General features: G+C 32.3%; 1 protein-coding gene across 1 annotated transcript; it reads left to right on the top strand.

The window, feature by feature from the left end:
* Window positions 1-11,698: 11,698 nt before the first annotated feature.
* LOC114397163 (dof zinc finger protein DOF5.7-like) lies at window positions 11,699-12,808 on the top strand. The gene has a single exon (XM_028359276.1). It carries the CDS (start codon window positions 11,699-11,701, stop codon window positions 12,806-12,808), a length of 1,110 nt encoding a protein of 369 aa, XP_028215077.1.
* The last annotated feature ends 13,455 nt before the right edge of the window (window positions 12,809-26,263 follow it).

The following is a 26,263-nucleotide window of genomic DNA, read 5'->3' as shown; positions in this document are numbered from 1 at the left end:
GATGCATAAAAGTATCACTCTCACCGAGATGACATTGTCGATGGCACGTTAGGGTGTTCTAGCCTTGCAAGGATACTCCAACACATGTGATCAACATGAGCTTAAAGGAGATTCCAAACCATTGCACCCCCAAGGTCAGAGTCATACGTTAACTCATTCATGACCTCCCAAATTAGGTTTACAAATATCTTTCACTTCAAAACACATATGCATAACATGATGCATGGTTCATAGACAATATGCACATGGTTTATTTTCAATTTCTCTTGGTGATTCTTATCCCGTGAGGATAAGTTCTCCTAACATTTTTTCCAACACATACATATACCATAGCATATTACTTTCACACATACTAATTTACGCATCAATATCATCACATCACTTCATTCTTCAAATCATAAGCATAAACATCATGCATCATACTATCACTCATTATGATATCAATATTGCACACTCACTTTTCCTCCTATGTTACTATGACCTTTATAGAGTATAATAATCATGTATAGAGTTGTAATAATCCTATTAAGTTGGTTCTTATCTCATTAGAAAGATAAGACAGTTATCTACAACTTCTATGTTGACCTCAAAATCCTTTTTAATCGTTTAGAAACCTAAAATTAGGAAATATACACAGTCTAATTCTATCATTTAAGTACACATTTTTGTGTTCTATGTTAACATTTTTATCAAAAAATCAGCACGTGTAACCAATATCAATTATCAAATTCAATTTCAAGAACATCAAAATGACAAAACATCAAAACATACAACAATCAAATTCACCCAAATCATAGTGCTTCAGAGTATTCATAACACATCAAAGAAAATAAACTTGCTAAATCATAACTTTAAGATCATACAATCTACACATGGCTTATTACCACTCATACAACAAAAGAAAAAGAGAGAACTTACTCCCCCTAACCTCAAATGAAGAAATTTCTCAACAAAGAAAAGGAAGATGATCTTGTGACCACTCCCAAGGACGCATTGATCCAATGGCTTCATCCACCATGATCTCCATGACAACTCTTACTATGGCAAAAGCTTGGGTTGTGATTTAAAACACAATCTCAAGCTGTTTAAATTCCCCGAGTTTGAAAACTTAAAGGGAAATATAAAAATATTGACTGATGGGCTCCGTGCCTAACGCTATGCCCACTTAATTCTTTGGCACATATAAGGCTTGTCGGTCTCCTCTATATATAGGAATAGAAAGGGGTTCATGAGGTTACTTTGTCCAATGTGAGACTTAGAGCATTTTTCATGATCAAGAGGCCTACTTTGGACCTGATTTTCTCTAAGATGGAAGTTGATTTTGGTTTTTAAGGTGTATGAATGAATTATATCTTTTTTTTCAGCAAGTTTTCCAACAACGAAAAAAAACATCTTAAATGGATAACTATAACTCAAGATATGGTGTGGTCTATCTAGGGATGTCATCATAAAACTAACACTAGACTTAGACAACTTTTCAAGCATTTTAACTATGAGAAGTTAATCTAATACTCTTATAACACCTAATATAATATAATATAATAAAGACGACAAAAACAATAATAATAATAATATACATAAAATACACACACACTATCACAACACAAGTACATGCTTATGACAAAACCAATAACATACAAATAACAATAACAAATATTTACAAAAAAAAATATAACAAAAGGTTCCTAATAAGAGTTCTCCTTATAGTATATTTCTAGTACTCAAAACCTGGTGTGTTACACAAGAAGAACCCTCCTAGAATTGCTAATATAGAGATGGCCAAATCATAATGTAATTAATAAAAAAAGGGGACAACCAAAAAAGCCAGGTAGTGCAAATAAATTCCAATATTTAATGTAGTATATGAGGGACTTTACATCATTTACATAGGATGTGGCTAATATAGGCATGTATCAAAGAATTGTTCTACATCAACTTCCCTTTCTTTCAGAGCTACACATCTTACAAAAGTCTAATAACTTGTGGAGCAACCATTGCTACCGGTGAGAATGGCAAAAAATTTGTTCTAGATCGTATCTTTGTGAAAAGAAGTAGTTAAAGTGCTATAATTTTGAAAAAAGATAAATCGATATTGGATAATTGTTAATAGAGAAAATAAAGCTAAATCATATTGTAATTAATAAAAAAAATGTGGACAACCAAATGGAACTGATAGCTCATGCAAATAAATTCCAATATTTAATGTAGTATACTAGCGACTTCATACCATTTTCCCAAGATGTGTTTATTTTGGACATGTATCCAAGGACTGTCCTACGTCACCTCCCTTTCCTTCGGAGAAAGATGATGTAGAAATGTATAAAATAACTTGTGTAGCTGCCAATGCTACAAGTGAGAATGGAGACATTATTATTCTAGATCCTATGCTTGTGTTAGGAAACAATTAAGGTGCTATAATTTGGAGGGGTAAAAAAAAGATCCATTGAGATAGAATGGTTGTTAATAGAAAAAAAATAGTCATATCATAGTGTAATTAATAAAACAAAGGTGAAAACCAAAAGGAACGGATAACTCATGCAAACAAATTCCAATATTTAATGTAGAATACAAGGGACTTTATATCATTTACCCAGGACGTGGCTATTATTGACATGTATCCAAGGACTATCCTATTTCACTCCCCTTCCTTCAGAACAAGACTGGGTACAAAAGTAAAAAATAACTAGTGGAGCCGCCAATGAAACAACTGAGAATGGCAAAAAGATAGGTCTTAGTCCTATCCTTGTGTCGGGAAGCAATTAAGGTTCTATAATTTAAATAAAAAAAGGATCTCCATGGATATTGGATGGTTTTGTTAATAGAAAAATTGAGTAAATCATACTGCAATTAATAAAAAAAGGGGGGACAACCTACCAAAAGAAACTGAGAGCTCAAGCACATAAATTCCAATATTTAATGTATCATATGAGGGACTTTATATCATTTACTTTGGATGTGGCTATTATGGACATCTATCCAAGATTGTCCTATAGCACTCATTCTTCATTAGAGCTAGACGTACGAGGTGGAACAATCTAATATAACGGGTGTAGCCACCAATGCTATATGTGAGAATGGCAAAATTGTTGTTCCATATCCTATCATTGTGAAGGGAAGCAATTAAGGTACTATAATTTTGAAAAACGATTCATGAATATTGGATGATAATTAATAAAAATGGCAAAATCATAGCATAATTAACAAAAAAAGGGGGAACAACTAAAAAGAGTCGATAACTCATCTAAGAATGTTGAAATTTTTGTTCCACATCCAATCCTTGTGTCAGGAACCAATTAGGAATTGATAACTCATGCAAATAAATTCCAATATTTAATGTAGTATACAAGGAATTTGTTGATATCATTTACTCAGGATGTGACTATTATGGACATGGATCCAAGGATTGTCCTACTTCAACTCCCCTTCCTTCGGAGCTAGACGAGGTAGAAAAGTCTAAAATAACTGGTGTAGCCATCAAAGCTACATATGAGAATTGTGGAATTATTGTTCCATATCCTATCCTTGTGTCACGAAGCAATAAAGTGCTATAACATCAAAAAAGTATCCTTGGAGATTGGATTGTTGTTAAAAGAAAAAATGGTCAAATCATAATGTAATTGACAAAAAAAAATGGGACCACCATAAGGAGTTGATAGCTCATGCAAATAAATTCTCATATTTAATGTAGTATATGAAGTAGTTTATATCAAAACTCAGGATTTGACTATTATGGACATGTATTCAGGGACTATCCTACATCACTTTCCCTTCTTTTAGAACTAGATGAAGTAGAAAATTCTAAAATAACTGGTGGAGCCACTAATGCTATAATTGAGACTAGCAAAATTATTGTTCTATAACCTATTCTTGTGACAGGAAGCCATTAAGTTGCTAAATTTCAAAAAACATCCATAGAGATTGAATGGTTGTTAATAGAAAGATGGGCAAATTATAGTGTAATTAATTTAAAAAAATGGACAACCAAAAGGAGCTTGTCTTTCATACAATTTATATAATAAACTGAATTACATTTATTAAAAAATAAATAAATATATTATACTAGTAAATATATTATTTAATAGTATTATCAAATTAATTTTATATTATATTTGATAAATATAATAATGAATACAATATAAGAAAATTATCAGCTTATTTATATATTTATATAAATACTATAGTATTATCATTAATTAAATATTATCTTAGTACTGGTTTTTAATTATATTGTTTTTACATTTTTGAATTTGATTCCTGTAAAATAGGTTTTATAAAAAATAATTAAAATATTTTTTGAATTTTGAATATATGATTAAATTTAGGTTATTATCAAATACCCTTTTTCTAGATACAAATTCTTGCTGACTTTTTTTACCAAACTAGGTGGTTTTGCAAAATTATATATCAAATTAGGTGATTTTGAAAACTATTTATCAAATATGGGTGATTTTGACTTTTGACATTAATTGTAATTATAATCGATATAAAAAAGTGACTTTCAACATCGGTTTTAGATATAATCGATGTAGAAAAGTGAGTTTATACATCTGTTGTGATTATAACCGATGTAAAAAATTATTTTTCAACATTGGTTATAATGTTAACAGATATCGAAAGCCAAAATCACTTATCTTCGTTAAATAATTTTTGAAACCACTTGTTTGTCAGGTTGTGACATCAATTGTCTCGTGGCGAAGGACCAGGAGGGTCAAGTCACAATCAACTCGTGGTGTTTGGGCGGTTACGCTCTTAAGTAGAAAGAGTTATACCTTGACTATTAGCTATAGATTTTGGCCTAGTGGTAAGTGTTCGATACAACAATTGGTATTAGAGTTAAGGTCATGAGTTCAATTTTCAGCAGGACAATTGCAGAGGGGGAGATTGTTTGTCAAGTCGTGAAAACATCAATTGTCTCATGGCGGAGGCCCAGGTGGGTCAAGTCACAATCAACTCATGACGCTTGGGCTGTTACACTCTAAAGTAGAAAGAGTTGTGCCTTGACTATTAACTATAGATCTTGGCCACCTAATGATAAACACTTAATCCAACACCACCTAATTTAATTTATAAATTTATGAAACCAACTAATTTGGTTAAAAAAATCATTTATTTCTCATGACAAGTCGGCCCTTCTAGGAGGATTCTTTCATCATAAAATATCTTAGACTTTAATCCAATTCGAAGGACACTAACATATCGGCCAGAGTTTGGTAAACAGTATCAGATGTATCATGACAAAACAAAAGTACTTTGTCATAATTCAAAAATGTGAATTATCTAACCTTTTATTTTGATTTAAGAATTTAGCTATAAGCTAAAAAATTATTTTTAATTTAAATTCTTTATCAAAAAATTGTTAAACTAGCTTGATTTAAAAAATTAATAATATTAATTATTTAATTAATTGATAAATATAAAATGATACAAAAGAATATGTTAAATTATATTTTTATGTTTTTTTGTACATTTTAGATAATTTACAGTTTAAAGTTTTTTTAGTTAACTTTAAACTTTTATTATTTTTAAAGATGAAATATTTTATTAATAATTAAAATAAATAATATAATATTAAAAAATACTAAAGAATAGTAAAAATAATGATGGTGTGATTGAAGGTTTATCTTAAATTAATATGATTAGATAAAAGGGAAATTTTACTAAAGTAACCAAGATAAAAGTCCACCTTAAAAAAAAAAGAAGATAAAGGTGAAAACAAAAAATAATTTAAGAAGCTATAAAGTAATGTACTCATGTTAGAATCAAACTAAATTACAAATCTTTATTTATTTGGCTGTTACAATTAACCTGATGGATTATCTTAATTAGTTTTAAATTGCTCAACATCAATAGTGGGTGTCAAATTGATCAAATGCTGTCACGTACTGTAGTTTTTTTTTTTTTTTCTGTTTGCCACATGCATGGTATCCAAGTCAGTGAACAAGGCATGACAATCGATCCATACAAGAATATATGAGAATATTCCTGTACCCTGACCCCGTAGTTAGGATTCAAACGCGTGTCTATTTCCGGTTATATACTCGTCCATTTTAAATAACAAATGTATTCATTAAATAAATGCTCTTTTTATTTGCAATATAATTTTAATCGCTTGTGAGAATATATATATATATGTATTGCTTCTAGACCTTTGTATTTTTATCCCATTTTAATTTATTCTGGTAACCGAGGATTAAAACCCGGTAGATGAATTGACATTTCATGAATGTTGAAGAAGTAGATGATAAAAGTTGTTAGAGTGAGGGTGGCTCGTGATAATGTAACGTTGAAGGAAACCTTGTTCCTATGTAATGTGTTATGTGGTAGTATTATGTATGGTATGGTATGGGCACGGTTTTTGGTATACTCTCACGGGAATCCAACCACCCCTCTCACGTGTTTCTCTCTCTCTCTCTCTCTCTCTCTCTCTCTCTCTCTCGGCTGGACTTGGCTAGCTGTTTTCTACGGCGTTGCACGTTTCTTCACAACCCACAAAGCTTTGGTCGGTGGTTCCATACATTCCATGTTTATATAGCTCGCTTGTCCACACAAATTTCATAACTTAAATCTAGGCAAAAAATTAAAAAAATAAATAACAAATTTTATAATTATATAATTAATAATTTAATAGTTATAATTATATGATTTTATTTTATTTACAAGAACTAATAATTCTCATTTATACATTCCGCACATCTATAACACAAAATATCAAATGATCAGAGATAATGCGAATAAAACAAAGCTAAATTATGTAATTAAAATAGATGACTAAAAATTAGGTCTAACTAAGATAACCCTGATCAATATTTATATATAATTGTAATATTAAAGTTATTATGTCTCAAGTCTCAACTCTCATGTTGTCGCTAGATATCAGGATGAGCAAGAGACAAATTGGGACATGTTTACTTGACTCAATATATTGGACCATTTACTTAAATTTTAATCTGGCCTAATTAAGATTCAAAATATATGTGAAAAGACCGGGCCAACCTCACCTTTTAATGCAATATCAATCTTAATTACCATTCTGTATAATTAAAGCATAAAATAAAAGAAGTATAAAACTTAAAATAAAGTATATTTTGTGATATATATTTTAAAATAAAAAAATTCATTATAAATATAATATCATATTATACAAAATATTATCTACCAAATAATTTTTAATATTATAATATATAATTATTAAAAAAATTATATTTTTTTAAAGATATTTAAACATTAAACCGAGTTGAAAAGACCCGAAACACATGAATTTATCTTCAAAAATACGCTAAGTCTATTTTAAAACTTCGAACTCTTTCAAATCCATATGGGTCGAACTGAATTCGCAGGCAAGATTGTGTCATGGTCAACCTACTTGATATGCTTAATTTGCTAACACTGATAAATAATCGGCACATTGCTAAGTCTATAATTAATTTCAATATCTATGAATATTATACACTGATAAGATCCTTCTGGACATAGGCACATTGCTAGCCGGAAATCATTGGCCGGTCCTAAAGAATTGTGGTACTGCAAATATATAACATGGCAACTGAGCCACTGATGCACAGCGATCTCAAAGTAAATATCTTTTTCTTTTTCTTTTTATTTGCATGTATATTATGGGTTCTCCTGGTTCCCAGAAAGGTACTGTGTTCTATCAACTAAGCTACAACAAGACAGACAGATTAATGGTTGATCACGACCGTTAAAGTCCTGTTATAGATTGGGTATCTTTGCAGTTACAGGAGCTTTCACACTTGTACTTCCTTCCATTATGTCAGACTCAAACATAGAAACAAACGTCAACTACACTGGATTCAAATGTGATAAAAGGTTATTCCTTTTATCTCACAAAATCATGGCACATTGCATGAGCCTTCCTAATGTGTGAGATTTGGAAAGGGTTTCTAATTTACTAATATTTTTCTAGGCAACTATCTTCCTAATATAACCAAAGAGGAAGTTTTTTCGTGACTAATTAAAGCATTCACTACCATTGAGTTTTCATTCAGTCTCAAGTTTGAGTATTTTAGATTAAAAAGAAAAGTGATTAGTAAGAGAAAATTCATTAAAATTAAGTGATAATACAAATTTTTGGATTGAGATTAGTCATCAGTAGCAAATTCAGGACCTTCGGTTAGTGGGGACAAAGAAGCTTACTTGCAATTAGTGTTATTATTGAATGAAAAACAGGTTAGAAGTGGATTCAAATGTCATGAACTAGTGGGGACAAAGCATGAAAATTCAAGATATTTGAATGTAACATATCAAACTCGGGATGTATTTACACATCTAGGTCCGCCAATAATTGTAACTAATAAAACTAATAAATACTTTGCTTATAATATGATGAATTAAAGGGAAGGTTTTCGTGTTTAATCAAAGTATTCGCTATTAGCAAGTGTTAGACTTAAGTATAATTGAGTTTAAATTCTTTAATTAACGTTTCATATTTGAATATACTTGACGAAAAAAATATATTTTAAAAAGAATTTCATTAAAAATGATTAACCAAATTCTCTAATAAAAGTTATTAATCGATAAAATTATTGAATATTTTACACTTATAATATGCTGAAAAAAATAAATTAAAGTATTGACGAATTGCCCTGTCTTATGTTATTTTTGCTATTGTTAGAGATTCTGCTTAATAAATAAAGTTTGTTTGTTGAGTCTATTGTATGTTCACTTGTATGATTTTTCCTACTTGCAAAAGCATAATCGGGAACTATGAGTTCAATCAATAACCTTTCAGTTTGTAGCAAAACAAAACTTTATAAAGACTTGTATTATCTTTTGCCCAATCTGTTGTTCAATTGAGTGACAGAAAAGGGTTGAGGTAGGGGCCATGCATGTATCATTGATTGATAAAGAAGCATGACCTGGCTGCAGCCCAAAACAGACCACCAACCAGTCTATTGCAATTAACTAAAGTTAAAGATATGAGATGAGCTAGTGTCGATTAATAAGTGTGGGAAAATATCACACGTGTAAGCTTTTTTGGGGCTCTTCAAAGTAAGTTAGAAAAAGGTGCTCTTAATCTCTTTATTTGTAAAGGGACGTTTTTTCAAGGAAAGAAATAGACAAGGTGTTGGCAGTGTACAGTGGTGCTGTGGCATTACTGTGTGTTGTTGTGCACCCTTTACTGACTCAGTTCTTCCATCTACTATGACCATGCTCTTTTATCGTATTGCTCCAATAGTTTTTTTTTTTCTTTCTTTTTTGCTGTGGCTGCTTCCACTTGTAGTTGTAGCTTATATTTTATTATTTACACTAACTTTTTATCATATTTTCATAATACTACTTTTTATTTGTTTCTACTGTACTAGCAATTTTATATCTTACACTTAGCTCACCTTTTCTTGTCTCTTTTTTATTGGACATTTATTTTATGAAAAATTTTATATAAATATATGATTAATTTTTCTTCTCAGTATATGTATGCAAGCTCATTTACCATCTTGATATATAATGAAAATAATTTTTTCAAAAAGGCTTTTATGCCCCTCTATAAAAAAAATTGCACACGTCAATGAGGATATAAAATCCTTCTAGAAGAGAGAAATAATAAGAAAAAATTAATAATTACGATGAATCATGTAATAGAAAAGATGACTAAGATAAGTGTAACATAGATGAGATAGTGCATTAAATATTTCAAAGAATTATGGTTTAAATTTAAAAACAAAAAAACTGTTCATACTACAAGGAGGATACATGCACTCTAGCTTGGTAAGGGAAAAGATAGATAAATTATAGAATATTAATAGATGATGTAATAAAAATGTATTAATAAATATAAAAATCGAGATGTAAAAACATCACAAACTATTTCAACCTATTATTTGGTTCAGAGAGAACACATGTTGAGTTTGAGACTACTTATGAAAGATTCATTCTGATTCCTTAAATTTGACAGTTTATGCCTCAATTTTTATTCCCATAGATTGGTAAAAGTTGAGATAATGTTTCGTATTTGGTGGTACTCTATAAGTTTTAATTATAAAATATTAGCGCGAAAACATTAATTTTCAACAATAAAGTAGAAATGATGATAGTTTTGGTCCACTTAAAACGTTTGTGGCTAAAAATTTGCCAATTATATACAAACAAAAGTGTCAAAATCAACGTATAAGTAACTTGAAGAAGAAAGCAAGGTCATGCATGTATGACGAAAAAGTTTGTTAATAATGTCTCGGACTGAAATGAGAAAGCTTTTCTTGAGAAAGAAAAGCCGTTCGAGTTACTAATTATGCAACCAAGTACACGTATTTGAATCTTGAGGTGACTTGATTTCATTTCTTCTATTTTTTTAGAGTTTAATTATGTAAAACATTTTAGGCGATCAATCAATAAATAATTATAAATATATTTTTTAATTAAATTAATATATAAATTAACAAACTTATCTTATATAATAATTTATGATTAGATAAGAGTATAAAAATATTTGAAGTAACATAAAATTAAAAGTATTAACAATATAAATGAATATACTTATCCTTTTTATACATTAAAGAGTATCATTCAGTTGAGAATAAAAGTTATTTTCTTTTAAAATAAAAAATATTAAAATAAATACTTTCTCTACAATCCTTTTTTAATATAAAATCACTACAAAATTTATAACATTAGTGAAAAAAATTCGTTATTGAGGGCAATTTTCAATTGTCACTGATTTGCCGCCAATAAAATTTTAGTGACAAATTGTCAAAAATATCATATAAATTGTTTCTCCGCTGTATTAAGTATTTTTTTTAGTGAATATCTATGTAATTATAATATTAAAGAGTTTAATATATATACATGATTAGGGAAAGTTATTTAACTAATTTAAAATTATGTTTGGGTTAATAATATTTTGAAATAATTACTATTAAATTAATAAATTTATTATATACAATAATTTATAATTGGATGAAAGTATAAAAATATTTTAATTTTTAAAAGTAATATATTTTTTAAGATATTAAAGATCCAACTATTTATTAAATTTACCGGGCTTTTACTGGTACTAGCTAGTGATTTGATTGCTGACTACAATTAAGATTGTTAGTGAAATAATATTTTTGTAACATTTTTTCAGTTCACAATAAAGAAAATAAAAGAAGAATGAGATAGAATTATTGATACTAATAAAAAATGTTATAAAAACTCTGGGAGGAAGCAACATTTCTCTGATTATTCTTCAACAAATTCCAATACACATCTCTCATTAAAATTAACCGTATGAAGGCCTAATTTTTTTTTGTTTTTAGTAGTATTATAATAGTGGATCTCATTATGGATGCCATAACAGTTTTGCATCATCAAGCTACGTTTCTCACGTTTACGTTCTCTCTTCTCTCTCTGTTTGTTTGTCATTCTCTCTCCACAAAGCATCCACGGTATGATCTTACTAGTGTGATCTGTCTCTTGTATTCGATATCCATATGTCAAAGCTTATGGCTTTTCTTTATTCCCTTGTACCCTTTAACAGGCCCATTTCAATTACCTCATACATATATACACACACATATACCATCCATTCTCAATCACCCACTTTGATGACAATCACAAGCCCCCATCAAGATTTCATCATCCTCTTCTTCCATGAAACAATTCAATTGCTCTAAGAAACCAAAACTGATTTAACCTTAATTTCCCAACCTACACAGTTCACTCCCTCTCTCTCTGTCTTTCTTTCTTTCTCTATGTTCTCTCAATGGTGCCGCCACCAGAGAACATGGCAACACCAAAAGACCAAGATGCCACACAAGGCCGAAAAATCACCACCACAACAACAAGGCCAGCGCCGGAACAAGGCGTAAAGTGCCCGCGATGCGACTCATCCAACACAAAGTTCTGCTACTACAACAACTACAGCCTCACCCAGCCCAGGCACTTCTGCAAGACCTGCAGAAGGTACTGGACCAACGGCGGAGCCTTGCGCAGCGTCCCGATAGGCGGCGGCTGCAGGAAGAACAAAAGGGCCGTCGTCAAGCCCTCTTCCTCTTCGTCATCTTCATCACCAAGACTCTCAACCACCGAATTCAGCCTTCGCGGCCTCAACGTTCCGCCCTCGGTTGAATTCAACCTCGGCGCGTTGCCCTTCCCCTCGAGGCTCAACACAAACCACCACATTCCAACAATCATAAACACAGGGTTGTTCAACAACAACCAGTTGTCGCCTTTCCTGGACGTTAAATCAGCTTTGTTTCAACTTGACGCTCCTCCAGCTGCTCTGTCAAACTCCTTGATGGGCATTGCCCCGCCCAGCGCCCAGAACAACAACTTCTGGGCGCTGGGTCGGTCTCAAAGCTCGACACTGTCTGATCCATTAAACAGTACAATGCAGTCCATGCAGCAATCTCTGAATGTTCATAGCAGCCTTGCTTCTTCAATTGAGTCACTGAGCTGCGTCAACCGGGACTTGCACCTGAAGATGCAGCAGCAGCGTTACGCGACAATGATGTCCGGTGGGGACACCCACCACAAGGGTGATGAAAACAGTGGCGTTTCGTTTCCTCAAACGGTTAATGGGTTCGAGAATCAAAAACTGGTGATGAACCCCGTTATGTTTCAGAAGCCAGTAGAGAGCTTGCCAGCCGGCAGTGCCGTAACAGAAGGCCCAAGTGGGGCTTCAGTTACAACAGTGGCACCACCCACCGAATGGTTCTTTGGGAATTCTTCTTTTCCCTCAACAGGTAATGGTGGTGGCAATGGCAACAACAACATTAACATTAATATTAATGATGCAAACAACAATTGGAGTGATGCCCTTGCTTGGGGGAATTTTCAGCAGCAGCAACAACAATACAGTGCTTTGCCCTAGATTTGACTAAAAAAGGAGAATTAAGAGAGAGGAATTAGATATCGAGGTAGAGATAGCTAGTTTTTCTTAATCTTGGAAGGAAAAAAATGGAAGAAATTATAATTATTAGCTAGGACAAATCTATAATTGTCTAAACCCCTTTTAATTAGGTCTATGTTAATTACTTAATTAGTTAGTTTCTTGTTTTATGTTATGTTCGAATGTTCAAATGTTCAAATTGTGATATATATATATATATATATATATATATATATATATATATATATATATATATATATATATAGAAAGGATATTTAAAGATAAGAATTAAGATCATAGCTATGTGTTCAATTGTACATAGTCATCAATATGAAATACATGTTATTCAATATGATTGTATTTGTTTTTAATTAATATATATATATATATATATATATATATAAATAATTATTTAGATTCCTCGCTCATTAATAGTGTTGCCAATAACATACGTCATCCTTGGATTAAACGAGCTTTGGCTGCTTACCACTGCACTTCATGTGTCGGATGTACTTCAACAATAAATCGAGAAATTGTGCTGACAGATTAAAATTCATTGTTTCAACAGATGTTCTAGAAATTGAGATCACATTAAAATTAAATGTTTTTAAACGAATTTAATTGTAGTCGAGTATTGATCAAATTTGATGAACTGGGAGTTTTGTCTTTACATAACATTTTCCTCAAGAGGTCGGTGATAAGATTACTGTTTCCCTCGATATATCTGTGGAATCCGCAATGGATTTTTGGACTTTTGTTGATTGAAACCGAGGGACTTCAATGCTCTCAAACTACCTTTCATTTTTATTCTTAATTTTTTTTGCATTTAGTTGATAAGAAAAAGAACCAACTCATAATAATTTACCACTGTCTAGCGTGTCACTCTCTGTGTGCATCATCAGAGAGCTGAGTCTCAGGTTCCTTCAGTTGCTGATCAATGCAATATACACAAAACACACCGTAGTGGCAGTGACTGATGAGTGTAGCTTTTGCAAGTTAATTAGTCCGTAATATCAATGCCTGTTAAATATACTAATTATTTTATTTCCCTCTATCTATGATACTATAAGGTTCTTTTTGCAATAATTAGTAACAGTGTGGGTGTGATTTGGTGTCTGAAAAAGGGGTGGTTTGAAAGTAAGTTTAATGAAACACTACCAAGGTTTGAATGAGCTAGCTAGAGAGAGAAAAATGTGGCATCTAAATGTTGGAGAGTGAGCCCTCAAATCCGTGCTAAATGTCACTGAGCATCAACTCATTGAGATTCTGCATCATGTCACAGAATGGGAAAGGGAAAGCAAAGCAAAGTAGGAATTGAAGGTTTTGCTTTTCCTTACTTCCGGTTCTGCCATCTTTATTTCTTACTTTCACTATTTGAGAGGAAAAAATAGACCCCACAAATGCTTAAAAGACTAGATTGACATTCTTTTTTATCCCCCATATATCATTATCTTGTATATATATACATTATGCGAGCATGCAAATAAAACACTTCCAAAACTGTGAGAGAAAAATTATTTAGTTAAAATGGTCGATCTCACAAAGTTGTGTAATATATATGTCTCACATATACAGAAAATGAGTCTTTCCTTTCAGATTTTAAAGCAAGTAAACGCGAGTTCACACAAGTAGTTATGGATTGATCCAAAATATTGAACTCTCATCTTTATAGTAGACGTGGGTTTAATTCTCTGAATAATCTTTTGGATGCACATTTCTTCAAATAAAGAAAAAAAGCAACTAAAGCATGAGAGGCCTTTATCAATCGTCTTGGTTAGACAAAGCTAATATATAATATATAGCAACATTCCCTTTCCTCATGATTCAGTAGAAAAGGTCACTATGGTTGCAAACTCTTTGCCTCCATCAAAACAAATAAGTGTTGTGTACATGTGTTTAATTGCTACTCTGTAAGTTATATATTCTCTTTCTAAATCTGCCTCAGGTAACGTTTTCTTTTTCCTACTTTTCAGAATTTATTAATTTTCCGTACACTTCCTTTTTGATTAAAAATTTCCTCTTACCGCATTCTTACATTTTATTACATTTAATATGTTTTTATTATTTATTAGACTTAATTAAATTTCATATGATAGAAGGAGTACACCTATATATATTGCAAGCATCTAAATAAATATATGATTTATATTATTCATACAATATTTTTTATATATGATATTTTTCCTTTGTCTCTGTTACATCAATTTTATCACACATTTCTTTTCTTTTTTATTCATATCTCTCCCCTTCTGTGTAAAAATGGTGAATAAATTTGTTGTACATAACTAGCATTCCTCATAAAATATTTGTGCATGAACGTATAGATGAAGTACTTGTGTTCAAGTAAATTATAAGCTATGTGGGTTCAGTGACTCATGGATCACGGCAAGAGACATATACAGAGAAAACATGACATGAGGCCGCGTGATTAACGTGACAGTTGCAGATAGAAAAACTCTCCTTTTTGTTGTTCACTCTGCTGGTGGCTCAAACTGTCATTTTACAACTTACAAAAACAGCAAGAAGCTCATGACACACATTTATCTATCTATCTCCCATAGAAGCTCTGTTCAACTTCTCATGATTCCTACATCGATACTTCTGGCCCCGCCATTCTTCATCACTTGATACTTTCCCCCACTATCCAACAGCAAGCAATCATATGTATGACCACAAACATAAACACCGCCAATATTCTGGTTTTCTTAATCATTTTATATTCTTGTAGTGTTATTTTGGTTTTCATTAGGATTTTACATAAGACTGACATAAAATATTTATTAATTTTATTAATAATTAATTTCTTCCAAATATCCCGACTCACCACTTTTAGTTGAAAATCCTCTTCTATATACTTTTAATGGAGGGTTTTCTTTTGAGATCTTAAAGAATTTGAATTTAGTTTCTAATGACATGTTAATATTAAGATTCTATTTATTTTGCTACCATGAGTTCACCATATTGGGATGGAATATTCACTAATTTTGTGGATGATTGATATTTATTAGATAACTTGAAAGATCACTTTTAATAATGTCATTTTTTATTTTAAAAATTTGACGGAGTTCCACTCCAAGTTAAGATTCTACATATGCTATACATATAAACATTGTAGAAGAAGCTACATATGATATCAGTGTATATCGGTGTGTCATGTCATGTACGTGTGGAGCTTCAAGGACAAGTATGCATACACATATAGAACTTGCCCAAGACATGGAAACCAACATCATGCATCACGACACAAGAAGCTAAAATAACGCTCCCTCATTCTTCTCTTAGATAAGAATCCTCTATCACTCCCTTTCTTTCTTGTGCCGTCCGCAACTTAAGAACGAGAACAATGCTTTGGTCCCTGTCACAGATTTGTCTTGTTCCACTGTTTTTGCCACTGGGTTTGGATTTTGGTAGTAAGGGGGATTCAAACCCGACAAGACAATCTCCACCATCTCGCAAAAATTCATCATTTCACTTCTTGACCTCTTTCTCCACCTGCTTCTTTCCGGTTTCCGTTCAATTCTCTCTCTCCAACCCTTTCTTATATTGGCCACGACTCATGAAGCTTGCGTTTAATTTAAAGTCACACTACATTCGTATAATTTTTTAAAAAGAAAAAATAGATGTTTTCTTGAATGCAAACATAACTTTCAATAGCTGTATCATGCGTGTTCCATCATAACTTTTGTAGTACAAAAATGGCTTAATAAGTTAAATTTGGACAAATTTTGTACATTCCGCTAGTTTGTAATAAGTTTTTTAGACTTATCTTGAGGCATAAGTATATTTGGATAAGTGTTTGAAAGAATTTATTACAATAGTTCATTTCAGATTTGTCTAAAATTTATTTTCAATTTATATTTAAATAAATTTCTTAGTATAACTTAAAAACAGTTCAAAGTTTATAAGACTTATTGCAATTTTCGACTTAAAATTTTAATCAATTGATTCAATATCAATACTGAAAATCACTTGATTCAATATCAATACTGAAAATCACTTAGCAATGATTAAGAAATTATTTGTTACAATCAATAAATGCATATGTTACTTGAAAAGCAACAGGGCTAACTACAAACTTGAAAACTTTTGTTACAGTGCAGCCCTTTAATCAAATTCTTTTTTCCTTTTTTTCATAAGAAAGTATACCAATTAGACAAAATAGAAACTAATATTTTTTGTTAAAATTGCATGTTTTTAGGGTTTTGGGCAACATCCCTTAGCATTTGCATGGTCACCAACATTGAATAAAGGCATAGTGCCATGTAAAAAGTTATAACTATTGAACAGAAACAATTTCAATATTTCCTAACAATGGAGATATCGCTCAACAATGATATTAAGTTACACTTTCGGTTAGTGATTGGTATATAATGTTGAGCAATGGCATTAAATCCTATCTGTATTAATATTTGCTCTAACATAATTTTTGGAGACCATTGTTGTTTAAAAATATCATCTTTCTCTTCACTCCTTGCACAAGAGCAAAGCTTGATACATGGTTTTTGGTTGTTCTTTATTAAAGAATCACTCTAGGAATGGATATGGAGCTTCCATGGATTGTATATTCAATTCTCTCAATAATTTGTTGAGTTTAAAGAAAATTTATTTTTGAAAAAAACTTTAACAAAAGGATATTATGTATAGGTGATTGATTAGATATTAATTTTAACAAAAGCTTCTCATACGATTCTTGAAAGCAAAAGTTTTTCAAAATTATGTTTTTAAGTTTGATTTGATTTAAAAACCAAATCACGCCCCCTTTGATTTGTGACTTTCGTCATCTTTTTCATGGTCACCCTAAACGCAAGATGTTAAGATAAAACATCACGTGATACATATACACAACTAAAAATACCATGTGCCTTATGGCACTCCAACATAACATGAACTTCTACAACATTGGAGCAACTCAAATCTCCTCAAACCATGCATATAGACATGACAATCCTACGAAGATAAATTTTGTGAATGTATGTATACATGATTTTGATGATGTCAAAAGAAGAATCAAACAAGGCTCATTTTGCTTCAAGGTTAATACAAGATTGTTTCAACAAACAAAGCCTTGATTCAAGATTTCTTCAAGATCAAGCCTTGCCTCACAATGAAAGGTTTCAAGTCATTCAAGGCACATGTAATCGATTACCAATACATGTAATCGATTACCAATGGTTTGAAAGTGTGTAATCGATTACACATCATATGTAATCGATCACCAAAGACTCTGAACGTTGGAAATTCAAATTTTAAATGAAGGGTCACAACTGTTCAAGAAAAACAATTGTGTAATCGATTACACTAATTCTGTAATCGATTACCAGAGAGGATTTTCAAGGAATATCGCCAACAATCACATCTTATCATTTGGATTTTGAATGGCCATCAAAGGCTTATATATATGTGTGACTTGGGACGAAATTGATGAGAGAGTTTTGATTGATCAAAATGTCTTATCCTCTCAAAAGACAATGAGAGAGATTCCAAAAAAACTTCATTGTCAAATGTTCTCTCAAAAGAAATCCTTGGCCAAACACTTGCCAAATCTATAAGGATTCTTACATGGATCTTCATTGTAATATTCTTCTCTTGAAGAGAGAATTCTTCTTCCATTCTTCTTACTCAATGAAATTAATTAAGGGACCGAGGGTCTCTTGAGTTGTAAGGATTCCTGAACACAAGGGATGAGTTGTCTGTGTGGTTCAGAAGTTGTAAAGGATTTTACAAAGATAGTGGAAATCTCAAGTGGGTTGCTTGAGTACTGGACGTAGGCACGGGTTGTGGCCGAACCAGTATAAAACTGTGTTTGCATTCTCTCTTCCCTTATCTTATTTATTTTGTTGCATTCAATTGTGTCTTGCATGTTTAAAGAACATTGTTAAATTGATTGTTGTTGCTTCTTCTGCATTCTAAGTCTATCCCTCTTAAGATTATTGAGGCCACAAGGTCCAACAAATTTCCTAAACTTTGAGTCATTCAACACTATATAAATAATGATAAAAAGGAAACAAGAAACGAAAATCACGTTTTCACATTCAGATACACTTATCCATGTAGTCTCCAAAATACACGGGACCACCTCCTAGCCATCTACTCCCCACATACATTAGATATGGGATTTTCATAGACACGAACCTCATGTACAACAACGAAGGGTAATTTTACCAAAAATAAGCATACTAAAAAGGGATAAAACTTAACAATTAAAGCATGATCCACTATCATCACATATATAACATAACATGTAGAAATCATACATAAGACATATGTTTTAGAACTCTCATAATATGACATCTTATAATAATCATCCATTCATCAACCATTACATAAATGTTCAATCATCATACACCATTGTCATCATTAGTTCATCCATCATCAAACATCACAGTATTTTCATGACTCATCAAGTAACACATCATTCTCAAGTCATAATTATCAATGCACATGTCTATCTATCATGTTATGTTATGTTGACTCTTTGTTCCCAGGAAATTTCACCTTGAGCGATTAATCCAAGTACATCCCTTAACATAGTCACACCTTGACCATTCGAGGATAGTCGAATTAACCCTATGGAAGAAGGATGGTTTTATCAAAAATAGATGAGCATGGGTAGTGACTTACCTCAGTAAGGCTTGCAAAGACCTTAACCTATCTAGGGATTCGCCCAATCATCAATTCTATAGGCTCATTCTTGTAGCCACCACTGATAACCACCAACACTAAGATGAGTGCCTTCATAGCACCCTTAACTTACATGCCTACTCAAATGCAATGTCATTTATCAATGCATGTATGTTATGATTAAACATTATATCACATTACCATTACATTAATCTACCATCGTCAATCCTTACTAATTCACCATTCATATATTTCTCAACAATCATAAACTCTCAACTAGTTCATCTAACATCATGAGATTTTTCACAACACAAGTTCTCATAATCAAATACTGATCTCATCATATGAATGTGAATTACATGAGAATAAAAATATTTCAACTCAATTCATCTCATTAAACAATATTTACTATGATCTCTGTTAGACCTTGTGGCCTCAATAATCTTAAGAGGGATAGGCTTAGAATACAGAAGAAGCAACAACAATCAATTTAATAATGTTCTATAAACATGCAAGGCAAAATTGATTGCAATAACATAAATGAGATAAGGGAAGAGAGAATGCAAACACAATTTTATACTGGTTCGGCCACTTCCTGATGCAAGCTCCATTGGAGCTTGTAGGCCTAGGATCTTCTTCATCAATGGATTCCTTTGCTTCTTGGAAGATAAATGGCAGCGGAATGGAGAAGGAAGAGAGAGAGGAGACGCCACTTCAAGGAGAAGATGAGTCTAGAAGAATCTCACCACCATAGGAGGCCATGGATAAGAGCTTGGAGGAAGAAGGAGATGAATGAAGGGAGAGGGAGAGAAGAGCACGCAATTTTGTGCTCAAAAAGAGCTTTGAAATCTGAAGTTAATATTCAAATGATCAAAGTTCAAAACAATGCACACACATGACCTCTATTTATAGCCTAAGTGTCACACAAAATTGGAGGGAAATTCAAATTTCACTTGAATTTGAAATTGAATTTGTGGAGCCAAACTTTGGAGCCAAAATTTCACTAATTATGATTAGTGAATTCTAGTTATGGTTCAGCCCACTAATCCAAGATCAATTCCAATATTCTCCACTAAGTGTGCTTAGGTGTCATGAGGCATGAAAAGCATGAAGGACATGCACAAAGTGTGACTATATGATGTGGCAATGGGGTGTAGTAAGCAAATGCTCACCTCCCCCTCTAAAATTTAATTGGATTGGGCTTCTACCAATTCAATTAAATTTATTTCCAACCACACACATCAAATATCCACTTAGTGCATGTGAAATTACAAAACTACCCCTAATACAAAAACTAGTCGAGGTGCCCAAAAATACAAGGGCTGAAAAATCCTATATTTTTAGGGTACCCTACCTACAATATGGAGCCCTAAATACAAGGACCAATATAATGACATCCTAGTCTAATATGTACAAAGATAATTGGACCCAACCTTGGCCCATGGGCTCAGAAATCTATCCTAAGGTTCATGAGAACCCTAGGGCCTTCTTCAGCAGCTCTAGCCCAATCTTCTTGGAGCCTCTTGCTCATGGTTCTAGTGATTGGTCCCTTCCTAGGGAGGATTGCATCACTTCCCGTGCCTAGGTCCAGTACTCAAGCAACCCACTTGAGATTTCCACTATCTTTGTAAAATCCTTTACAAAGTCTGAACCACACAGGGACAATCCATCCCTTATGTTCAGATGCTTTACAACAAGAGACTCATAGTCTCTTAGCCAATCTCATTGAATAAGAAGAATGAAAGAAGAATTCTCTCTTCAAGAGAAGAATATTACAATGAAGATCCATGGATGAACTCTTAATGGATTTGCAAGTGTTTGCCCAAGAGTTCTCGAGAGAGCATTTGACAATGAAGTTCTCTTGGAATCTCTCTCATTTTCTTTTGAGAGGATAAGACATTCTGGACCAGCAAAACTCTCTGCAATTTCATCCCAAGTCACACATATATATAGGCCTTTGATGGCCATTCAAAATCCAAATGATAAGATGTGACTGTTGGCGATATTCCTTGAAAATCCTCTCTGGTAATCGATTACAGAATTAGTGTAATCGATTACACAGTTATTTTTCTTGAACAGTTGTGACTCTTCATTTAAAATTTGAATTCCCAACGTTCAGAGTCTCTGGTAATTGATTACATATGATGTGTAATCGATTACACACTTTCAAACCATTGGTAATTGATTACATGTATTGGTAATCGATTACATGTGCCTTGAATGACTTGAAACCTTTCATTGTGAGGCAAGGCTTGATCTTGAAGAAATCTTGATTCAAGGCTTTGTTTGTTGAAACAATCTTGTATTAATCTTGAAGCAAAATGAGCCTTGTTTGATTCTTCTTTTGACATCATCAAAATCATGTATACATACATTCACATTCTCCTCCTTTTTGATGATGACAAACATGTGATTTCTTCTCAACACCATCAAAGCTCGCATGATTTACATTCTCCCCCTTTCTCAAGCAAATTCTTAATTCTTCTTGACATCATCAAAATCTCATGATTTACATTCTCAAAACATCATATTTTTCTCAATGTCACATTACATACAACATCATCTCATCCACATCTCATATCACTTTCTCAAAACATTATAGTCTATACAGTTATGCATTCAAAAAGAATATTTTTTCATACCAAATTGAGAGTATTTCATGTTACAACAATTAAGACATGTACTTGCATCATCAGTTCAACAATTAGTATTTATAAGTTCCCATGTACATATAATTACCCAAACATAACATATCATAATCATCTTATATTAGTTCATAAAATAAAGTTCATTGCATAATAATAATGATAAATCAACTCCATTCATTTCATTTAAGGTTCACATTTACCTCAAGAAGCATTTAAGATTGAATTTCAATTGAAATGCCCCAAAAGAAACTTGATAGACACTCACGCTTAAGCCAAGATTTATCTATGCTTGCTTGCAAAAAAAAAAAAAGATTTATCTATGCTAAAGCTTAATCACGCTTAAGCCTAAATCTATATACTCTTAAGCTTAATAATGCTTAAGCTTAGATTAATATATGCTTAATCCTAATCATGCTTAAACCTAGATTCACCCACTCTTAAGCCTGAAATCCAACAATCACATTTTCTTGGTAGACACTTTTACTTAATCACAATTCACCCTTGGCTAAATCGTAAACATTTGTAGAACTTCAAATTTATTGAGTAAAACCTCAAAATGGATTCTAAATCAAACTCATTTCAAATTAGACATCATAAACCATACATACCAATCATTTCACACCCCAAAACAATATTTTCAAGCATCAACCACCTAAATAAGCATTCAATCAAAGTAAAGTTTTTCTTACCTATCAAACTCGATGAGTTAGCTTTGAGATGAAGAAGAGAAATAAAGGAGGAGACTTTGGATTCAATATGAAAGCTTCCCTCAATTCTACAACAGTTCTACATCACCCACGCCACCCAATCCCTAAAAAACCAACATAAAACACATTAAAACCTTAAAAGTGACACTTTTATGAAGCTTCTAAAAATGCTCATGGAGGAAAACCAAAATGGAGGATGAAAAGGGGAAAGAATAGGGTCTCTTACCACTGTAATCAATCCAAAACTCAAAGGAAGAACAACTACAAGATCTTTTGTGCTAGGATTTTCTAGGTCTCACACTCTTTGATGGTGAGTTGTCTTGGAGAAGAAAAGAGTGTTTGTGTTGTGGTTTATATTTGAATCAACTAAAAGCTAAGTTTATGGTTCTACCTCTTCTTTCTATTCACACTTCATCATTTCCTAAGCTCACGCACTTTATTCTCATTACTCAAGGCCCACTCATTTTAAGTCAAACACTCTTAAACTTACTATTCACACCTAAAACAAGGTTTTCACATACGTAAACATAATCGTATAAATAGTTAGTCATTTAATTACAACACTTAAATTTAATTTAATTACTCTTGCAATTTAAATAAAACTACTTAATCATGAATTATGAAAACACAATGTTATAATACTCTCCAACAAGAAAAAAATGTGCCCTCAAAATTTGCTTGTTAAGGGAATAATGTAAGCACTATCCAAGGTACAAAACTATTTCACTCTCTAAAGGTCTTGATCCCCCCCCCCCCCCCCTCTCCCCCAACAATCTTTCATTTGGTCAAGTCACCCCTTTTCATGGAGTGACTCACCTAAATTCCCTAACCTTAATCCTCCCATATAGAATGTTCCAAACCAATTTTCCATCTTGCTAGTACTGTGTCACTTTTTGCATAAAAGTGTGATCATTACCATAAATCTCTTTCCTTTTTGAAAACATGAATTCCAAACAACTTTATGAAGGTGAAAACTCATTTTTCATAAAGCATGCAAATCCATCCATTTTTCAAAAGAGAGTGTTCAAAACAAAATAAAAAGGGGTTGAACTTAAACTTTCAACAAGTTAAAAAAAAACATAAACCACATTTTTTTTATCCATTTTTCAATGAGTTTTCAAATCGCATGAAAAGATACATGAATCAAAACGTTCAACATGATCTAAAACATCAAACTTCTTTTACACTAGGTCTTTCAAATGACACACCCATAAGCTATCTAACAAACATCTCAAAACATTTTTTTTAAAAGCATAGAAAGGTGTATGTCACTGCTCTAGATATAACCAGATATTTCCCCAAGGTTCATCACTCTACTCACTCTGATCATCACCAGGCTTCTCGCAGCATAGGGTCTTACTCCAGAAAACTATCCTTTCTCTTCTTATCGTAATATCTTCTAATATGCCAATTCTTACCAAAGGTACAAGATCTTAGCTTAAGCAATTATTGGGTTCTAGCCATCACTTAAAGCTCTACTCCTCTTACCATTGGCTACTAGTGAAGGTCAACATGCTTACTTTCTAGAATAGTCCCCAAAAGGAGTCATCTCGTGGTTGACATCAAAATCTAGTACTAGGGTTGGAGGATCAACTCCTACAAGTTTCTAACTCGGTTTGGTAAACACACGGGCTTGACATCATCTCATAACTGGGTGTTCTCGACAAGAACATCTCATACTCCCTCATCAACACAATGTCACCCTACCAATAGACTAGAGAGTGAAACCTCTAAGATAAGGGTTGGCTAAAAACAACAATGAAAGGTCATGCATAAAACTTCATCAAAGAAGAATGGAAGATACCACTAAGAAGCAAAAATATGCAAAGTCTCATTGAAATGAAACTCATACGAAAACAAGGATGATGAAATTTTTAATGCAACAATGAAACTTTATCAAACCCTTGAACATCCATGTTATAACCAAAGAAAGATGGCAAAACAAATTTTCATCAAGGGTAAAGGTCTGAGAAAGATATTACCGCTTTCGAAAAAACAAGATGAAAGTGACAAACTTCTGTTTTTTTAATAACAAATTTGAAATCAATTTCATATTTCAGAAAACAAAATTCCAAAACCAAAGAAATGTATGAAAACTATTTAACCTTTCAAAAATGATTTCCATAAAAGAGGAAGTAGTAAATCTTCCTATCGAAATTAAGAGATCACTAAATGCTTCTTCGCCTTTAGAATTAAGTTCTAAAAGATTTTATATAAAAAAAATCACATGCATTACAACTAACTTTTAAATCAACAAGTGATTAAAGATAATGTAAGAGAACAAAGAGACTCTAAGGTAACAACTTCACAAAATGATTTTAGAACACATTGGGTTATACAATGAAATGATACATCAAAAGATGTAGTTCATTTTTTTACATGAGATAAGCAAAACCGAGTGAAATACATTGCAATTCAATCAATTAAACCAATCAATTTTGAAAACAAAAAGCTACTCTTGAGAGAAAACACAACAACATAAATGGACAACATCAAACAAGTTAAAGCATGTTTACATGAAGAGACACAACAACATATATAGAAAACAAGACTTATGAATCTCAAACCTCTGTAAAACCACCTTGGGGAAAACAATAAAACACCATATTCATTTCCAAAAGAAAATCAATTTCAAACTACATCAAACATGTTAAAACACTAAAAAAGACACATAGATAACAACAAAAAATATCATAAAAGCATCATAGGTTATAAAAAAAATCTCATCAAGCACATAGTACTAGCCTAAGGATTACTAGCCTCAACATATTCTATTTGAAATTAGTTCTCAATCTAAGGAATCTTAGCCTCACCTCACTTAAGTCTTCATCTATCGCAATCCATCTGATCGATACATCACAGACTCAAGAATTCTCGCACGAAGAACTAAGACAACCTTTATCTCACTACAAGTCTTCTTTAATAGTGCAGACTAATTAGGGATTATAGTGAGATTGCAAAACAACACTCGTTGACTACAATTATTCTCCCCAAGGAATAATTGTACTCAATGCACAACAAACATCATGCCAATGATCTCCTTATAGAATCAACTAAATATGGTTCGACAATCAACAATCATTCTCTCACGAAAATGATTTCAAAACACACAAAAAAAGAGACTAAGGATTTATTTTTCAATAAGTTTGTCAAACAACATCACCTTCCACCTTCAATGCCCAAACATGATTTTGAGATGATCAGTTTCATAATCACATTGTAACAATTTCTAGTGGACTAGACAACATAATAAGAGAAATTACTAACTCAATCTAGAGATCCAACACACAACTAGTACCCCCAAAACATCATACTTGACTCTTGGAAAGATTCCCATAATAAAACAAGCAAACAACCAAAGCTACACGATAGACATATTCCCCATAGTTTTGTTCCCAAAAGACACGATCAACTCAGATACCATAAGTGTAACAACCTGCCACCATTACATGGAACTATGA

Source organism: Glycine soja, chromosome 18, assembly GCF_004193775.1.
Source record: "Glycine soja cultivar W05 chromosome 18, ASM419377v2, whole genome shotgun sequence".
NCBI classification, from domain to species: Eukaryota; Viridiplantae; Streptophyta; class Magnoliopsida; order Fabales; family Fabaceae; genus Glycine; species Glycine soja.
This window is presented reverse-complemented; position numbering and strand designations above follow the sequence as displayed.